The sequence below is a fragment of the Halyomorpha halys genome, unplaced genomic scaffold (genome assembly GCF_000696795.3).
Source record: "Halyomorpha halys isolate HHAL.00 unplaced genomic scaffold, Hhal_1.1 Scaffold408.1, whole genome shotgun sequence".
Taxonomy (NCBI): domain Eukaryota; kingdom Metazoa; phylum Arthropoda; class Insecta; order Hemiptera; family Pentatomidae; genus Halyomorpha; species Halyomorpha halys.
The window spans coordinates 717,330-724,246 of record NW_027113749.1 but is presented as its reverse complement, the minus strand read 5'-3'; the positions used below and the strand labels follow the sequence as shown (position 1 = coordinate 724,246).

General features: G+C 32.9%; 1 protein-coding gene across 1 annotated transcript; it reads right to left on the bottom strand.

Moving 5' to 3' along the window:
• Nucleotides 1-1,053: 1,053 nt before the first annotated feature.
• LOC106682354 (sericin 1) lies at nt 1,054-6,114 on the bottom strand. The gene is made up of 3 exons (XM_014423154.2): nt 6,031-6,114; nt 3,338-5,043; nt 1,054-1,408 (listed from the first exon to the last, which is right to left on the bottom strand). Exons 1-3 carry the CDS (start codon nt 6,040-6,042, stop codon nt 1,129-1,131), a joined length of 1,998 nt encoding a protein of 665 aa, XP_014278640.1. The 5' UTR covers nt 6,043-6,114; the 3' UTR covers nt 1,054-1,128.
• Nucleotides 6,115-6,917: the final 803 nt, after the last annotated feature.

Sequence of the window (6,917 nt, the reverse complement as noted above, 5' to 3'; positions counted from 1 at the left end):
CTTATTAATTTTTATTAAAAACATAAAAACATAATTGCTGTATTTTAATTTAATAATAGATAATTACTTTATTTATTGGTAAGTATTACAATCTACCACAAACTTGAGAAATGAGTAATATTACTAATTAAACACATACACACCAAAAATTAAAAAAAAAACAGAAATATAATAATTAGTAAACTAAAATAAGTAAATAAAATCTCTATATATATGTATACTAGAGTAACTGCACCATCTAATTGAAATTTTTCAGTTATTGGCAGCGCAATCTTGGTTTTTAAATAATAAGAATTTTGTGCCAACAACCCTTTCAAAATTTGCCCTATTTTTAAGCTGAAGGTTCAGCAGACACATGTGCCCAGTTTTGAAGCGTTTGTTAGCATCGGATTCCTATTGTAAAAACCAAGATTGACAGGCCAATAACTGCCACTCTAATACATCTCAAAAGCATTACTTAATTTTTATTTAAATATTATTGATTCTTATTTTATATGGACTTTTGAGTTTTTTTCTTCCATTTTCTAAGTACTGAATATAGTTCTACCCCTAAGCAACTGTGGTCATCAATTATGTCAATTTGTAATTGATATAAACAAGGTTTCCTTATGAAGAAATATTTAAAAATATTAGTTTTTGTTTATTGAAAATCATCATTTAATTTCTTTTTGAGTTGATCATATGATTAATCAATATTGTAAAAGGTAAGAAATTTAATTAACGTATTGCATTGGTATTAGCATATTTAGTATTGTTCCTACAGTGCACATGTTTGATGTATTTTCAAATTACATAGATATTTCGAATTCTCCATTATTATTGGTTGAAGGTCTTCCATTATGGTGTGAATTTATAAATAAAGTAATGGGACAACAAAAAAATCATTAGATTGATATGTAATAGTTGTCTAAACAGCTATATCGGTGACAGAACTCATTGTCTCATATAGTAGGTCTTAAGAAGGGCTTGATTTTCCCTTATTTATCAGAACTGCATGTAAATAATCATTATGATGTTTATAATTTAATAAAGGTTGAAATAAAAATGACAAAATGAAACAAATTAAACTTTATTCGATGCGAGTCATTTATAAATTAAAATCGAAATGATAATTTTGAGAGGAACTTTTTAGTTGCTTTCGACAGTTGGCTGAACCAGATCGGCGTTACCCTGCTGAGGAAGGATTTGCAGAGCTCTTGCGACGTACTCTGGTAGAGGATGTGGAGTCGGGAGATGGGCACCTTGAGCGTGGAACCCTGTCTCGTCGGCATAATAGTTGGTGGAGATGGGTGTACCATCTGGAGCTGTGTAGGAATAAGATCCGGAGATGATCTGGGCAGGATGTTGAGCGTCGATTGTCCTTAAGGAGCCTACAGCCGATGAAGAGATACCATTCTCTGATTCGAACCTGGGTAAAAATATAGTGTTGCAATAATTAATAACTATGATGCATATTTTCCATTAGCGATTTTTTTTATTATGAAAAAAACATTGCTGCAATATAATATAATGGTAAAGTATTGGGACACAACACAATGGATATAGCATAGTGGTAAAGACATGAATATAATATAATGGCAAAATATGCCATGTATTATTATACAAAGGCAAATATTTCAGCAAGAGCACAGCACAGTTCAGCATTAAACTATAAAATACTTAAAGAATTTTTTTAAAAATATATATAACAGAAATAAAGAAAAAAACTCATTAACTTTACAGTTTCACTGTTCAAATTTAAAAATTGGAGCTAAGGTTTTAAATACACGAAATCGATTTCAATCAATCAGTAAATAAAAAAAAATTTTCATTTAAACTAGCATGGCATGACAAATTAAACAGTAGCAATTGTTACAAGTGACATGATTGATATAAAAAATCAAGTAATAGTTAATTATTATAATAGATATTATTATCATTAGTTTTTATTAAACGTCATGTTTACTATTATAAAAGCTAGTTAGTTTGAAGATTTGAATAACAAAAAATAATGGAGAATATTATGTTTTTAATTAAATATTTAAAAAAAAATTGCCTAATTTGGACTTAAGTAAGACTAATAATGAACCTACATTCCTTTACATCTTCGTATCAAATAATAAAGTAACATAAGAAGTGGGTTGTGTGTCTTCTTACACCTCGTTATGTAACATTATGTTACGTTGTTAAAACGAAATCATAAGTATTATATATCAGTTTGAGATAACTTATATCATCGCTTTCTTTAGTAATTTGTGTTTAAATTTAATAAATCTTAACATTTTTTTTCCTTTTATTGGTATCCATATTTTTATAGGTAATTTTTGAATAGAAAACGTCTTCAAATCGTCAAAGAATAAATTAAAGAGAAAGCATTCAGGTATTAGGTAATTTTTTTCACAGGTTCTCGCTAGTTTAATTAGAATCGTTCGTCAACAAAAGTTTTGAGTGTGGACACAAGAAGGAACAAAGAAGGTGAAACAACCTTTAGTTAACGAGTTTCTGTTAAATCGGTTAGCGTCTTCGTTCGTCGATCGAAATGGAATTCGCTGGAACTGGAAAGGACGCGATAGAGAAAGTTATCGGACCCTGCGAAGAGCACTCCGGCCAACCAGCCCTCATTGCCAAGGCCGCCTAGTCTTCTGAAGACCTTCTTTTTTTGGTGCGAAACCATTAACTTAAGGCGACTTCAACACGAGAACTTAACCAGCTCAGGTTATATATTTCTATAATATTCCTAATTAAATATATATTTTTATATTCATTCTTTACACAAATTACATTTTCTTTTAAGTATATAAGTTTACTATATTCACAAAATTAATGTTTATGTTAATGGCGAATGATGGAGGGAGAAGAGAATCTCTTAATATATTTTAATATTTTTTAGGTGATGTTTGTTAAACCATATCGACATATCCATCGACTTTTCAATGATCCTACTGAATTCTAACTCACTATGATATTCAGTAAGAAATTGAGGTGAATTGAATCTTTAAAAGGTTAAATTTTTCTGTTATATTATAGAAATTAAATTGATTAAAACCAGTTGATGTATTTATAATTTGAAAACAGTATGCTGGAATTTAATATTTCATATTTTCCATCATTGAAAAATTAAAAACTATGGAAATATAATAATGAAGAGTAATATTAAATATTAATCAATGCTTCCAATTCTAGCTATTCAATTCATAATATTAATAATGTTTTCCTGTGGGGAAAGTAAATTTCAAAGTATACTATATGCCAATGAAACACTTAAATTATAAGGTATATACTATATGCCTATTAAAAAGTAAATTATTAAGCATATATTATATTATAATGAATATTGTCAACAAATGTTTAAACTTACCCATAGTTAAAAGATCCATCAAAGCTCAGGTCGTTAGACATTCTGAGAATGGCAGGAGGCTGTTGAGTTGGGCTTGTATTTTGAGATCCTGAAGAAGAATCCTGACTAGCATCACCCGAACTGACGAATGATGAACGGAAAGAAGTTAGGCTTCCTTGTACTTGTCCATCTGCAGAAGTTGAGGAACTCTGAGCTCCTGCCGAACTGCTGGCCTGTGTTCCAGATCTCACAGTAGCTGGTTGGCTGGCTGATTGCTGACTGGTGTAGCTGTATTGAATACCGCTAGGGTTGGCAGTTTCACTTCTAAAAGCTCCACCTTGTGCTGATTGTTGGCTACCAGATGACTGACCTTGTGGAGAGAACTGGAATTCGGAGGCTGTTGGAGTTAATTGCTGTGATCCAGAAGCAGAGCTCTGGCTTGCTGAAACCTGTGATTCTTGAGTGCCGGAAACGAATGCACTAGGTGCTCCCGATTGAATTGTCCTGAAACCAAGGCCGTGGATGGCGTAAGATGGGCTGAGATTGTATGGCTGGATTAGACGAACAGCAGGTGCTCCCTGAGTTTGTGAGAATCCGAATGTTTGTGATCCAAATGATGAAGTTGAGGCTGGAGATGTGCTTCCTCCGGTTTGTTGACTGACAGTCTGAGCACTAGATGGCTGTTGCCTTGCGACGGCTACTGTGGAAACTGCAGTAGAAGGAGAAAAACTTCCAGAATTTTGTTGAGTTGCATCATTCCCAGATGTTTGCTGAGTTGCTACACTTCCGGATTGTTGGGATCCACCGAAAACGCTCTGTTGACCTCCAGATTGGTCGTTTACAGCTTCTTGTCTTTGTCCGAAGCTGGCCTGAGAGTCAGTGGCTTGGGACGAGGGAGTTTGAACTATACCTAACTGCTGCTGTTGTCCAAATCCTGAGTGCAGAATACCAAACTGAAACCTTCCATTCTGTTGACTAGGAATTTGCTGTGCTCCTTGTGAAGTCTGAGCACTGTCAGATTGCTGATTTCCAGTTTGTTGGGCAGATTGTCCTACAATAGTTTGAACATTATCGGTCTGTACTTCTGATTGTGAAGCGGGTTGTTGATTTGATTGAACAAATGATTGCTGAGCTCCCTGAGCAAAAGCAGTTTGTTGATTATCCTGTGACAATTGAGATTGTTGAGTCCCTTGGCTAAATCCAGCTTGCTGAGTTTCTTGAGAGAATCCAGCTTGCTGAGTTTCTTGAGAGAATCCAGCTTGTTGTGTTATCTGGGATAATCCTGGCTGTTGGCTACTTTGAGTGAATCCAGAAAACACTGCAGTCTGAGGAGATTGAACTCTGCTGAACTGTTGGCTACTTACAGGATTATAGGCAGCGAAAGGAGTTGCTGAGGCGGATTGATACCTGTAGTTGTATGGGTGATCATAACCTACAGATGGAACATAGTTGTAAACTTGATGTGCTGGACCGACAGAATGGACCAAAGGTGCTGCTGTCTGTACAGAACCAAGACTAACAACTGATGGTTCGACGTAATGGACAGCCGACCCAACTACTTGGGGTTCGTGGACATAGTCTACAACATGGTGGAGAGGCTCTAGGTAATGTCCTAAGCCGTAGACCGATCCGACTTGTCTAGCCTTCAATCTACGAGAAGACTCAGAAGATGGGGAGATGCCCTTCTCCTTAGCCAGGGTGCATCCGACGATGCACAGCACAGCGAACTAAAAAAATAATAGTGTTATTAAATAAGGCCCATTAATAAGTATTTAGTTTGAATTATTTATATTATTAAAGCAAAATTAACAACTGTACCAACAAGAACAGTTGATGTTTTTTAGTGTAAAAGTAGTATTAATGATACGTTTATTTTATTCCATTCACTTGAAAGTTAAGTTTGAATACGAAACACTTAGATTCAGCCTTAGTAAATTGATTGACTGTTTTATCAGAATAATTCACAAGAAAAATTATAAATTTTTAAACTTTATTCGAAATATGAAATTTAACATATTTTGAACATGAAATAATCAGAGTATTAAATTAATACCGGACAATTTAATGCTATAATATCATATTTTTCAATTATTTAATAATGATAATATTGCTAACAAAGCATTTTTTTTTCTCTTTGCTTTAAGTGGAAAGATCGACTGTGTTCAGAATAAAAACGTTCTAGTTTCTATCTGGCGCTTGAAATTTATTTCATTGTGATAACATTTATTCGAGACTGTTACATGAAATATAACTAAATATGTAGGATATAATTTAAGCATTGTGTTTCTTATACACTATCATTTTTATTTACCATTATTAATACATTCACTAATATTTTCATAAATTTCTTACTTCACCTATACAGAACAAAGAAAAATATTAAATAAATCGATTTTGGAAAGAATTGAAAGGCATTAAATGTATATAATACAGTTCTGCAAATAAAAGGGTACGCAAAGTTTTGATTATTAAATATTCTGATGCTCGTCTCTAAACAGGCTGCTCGACATTAATCACTCAGCCCAGTTTTGTACTAATTCAGTAATAGGTTCTAAGTAAAATGTAATATTGTAATAAATCAAAATGTACTATAATATAGTAAAATATTTTAATAACATGTTAGGAATTTTTTTCACTATCAATACTTTAATTAGAAAAATATTATAATTATATTTAATTTGTTTTAAATATTGTTGAACTTTGTGGTTACTTACGATCTTGTACATGATGTTAATGGTGGACTGACGAAAGGAGGGTCCAGACAGTATATATACTGACCAGGAGGCGGGGCTCCATGGGGAAGGGGCACACCCTTCGAACCAAGATCAACCAAACCAAGTTCAAGGAAGGTCGTCGTCCGTATCAGCTAACCACCATAAGCTGGGTTAGGCTTTCATCCGGGTGGTAACTGTAGACATGGTCTGGTGTCCTCACACCTCTAGGGGTTGAAGCTCAAACTAAAAACTGCAAACTATCACCCTTCAACTACAATAATCTGATTTTCTTAATTTTCAAGGGAAGGATGAACTTTTCTACATTTTTTAAATCAGCTAACTGAAGAAACCCTCTTGAATATTATATAATTATCTCATAGTTCAAAAAAGCACATTACATTGTCGTTGATGTTTTGTAACAGTCATGAATTAAGATTTTAGGAATATATACAAAAAAATAAATGTTTTTCGTCGACTATGTACCGGTTTTAATATGGTGAAATTAAATAAAAATTGTAACAAATAAAAAATTAAAATGCATGGTTTTAGTAGTGATACAGAATGATGAATAATTTCCAAAAAATATATATTTTTTTTACTTCCACATTTATTCAAGACCATGATAAATTTACTGAACCCAGAGCTACATCTTACTAGCTCTAAATATTACAAAAGAAGTACAGCAAATACTATGTATCTCATGTATGTTACTATATGTATGTTTTACATTTATTTTATTTTTTTGCTGCATAAAACGAAATTTTGGGTGCTAAATTCACATTCTATACATGATTTTTGCTATCAAAACAATGTTTGTCGTCAAAATGTTCGAAAAAATTGAAATTGACTGTTGAACTGAATTGCATTAATATATCCATATTGACATA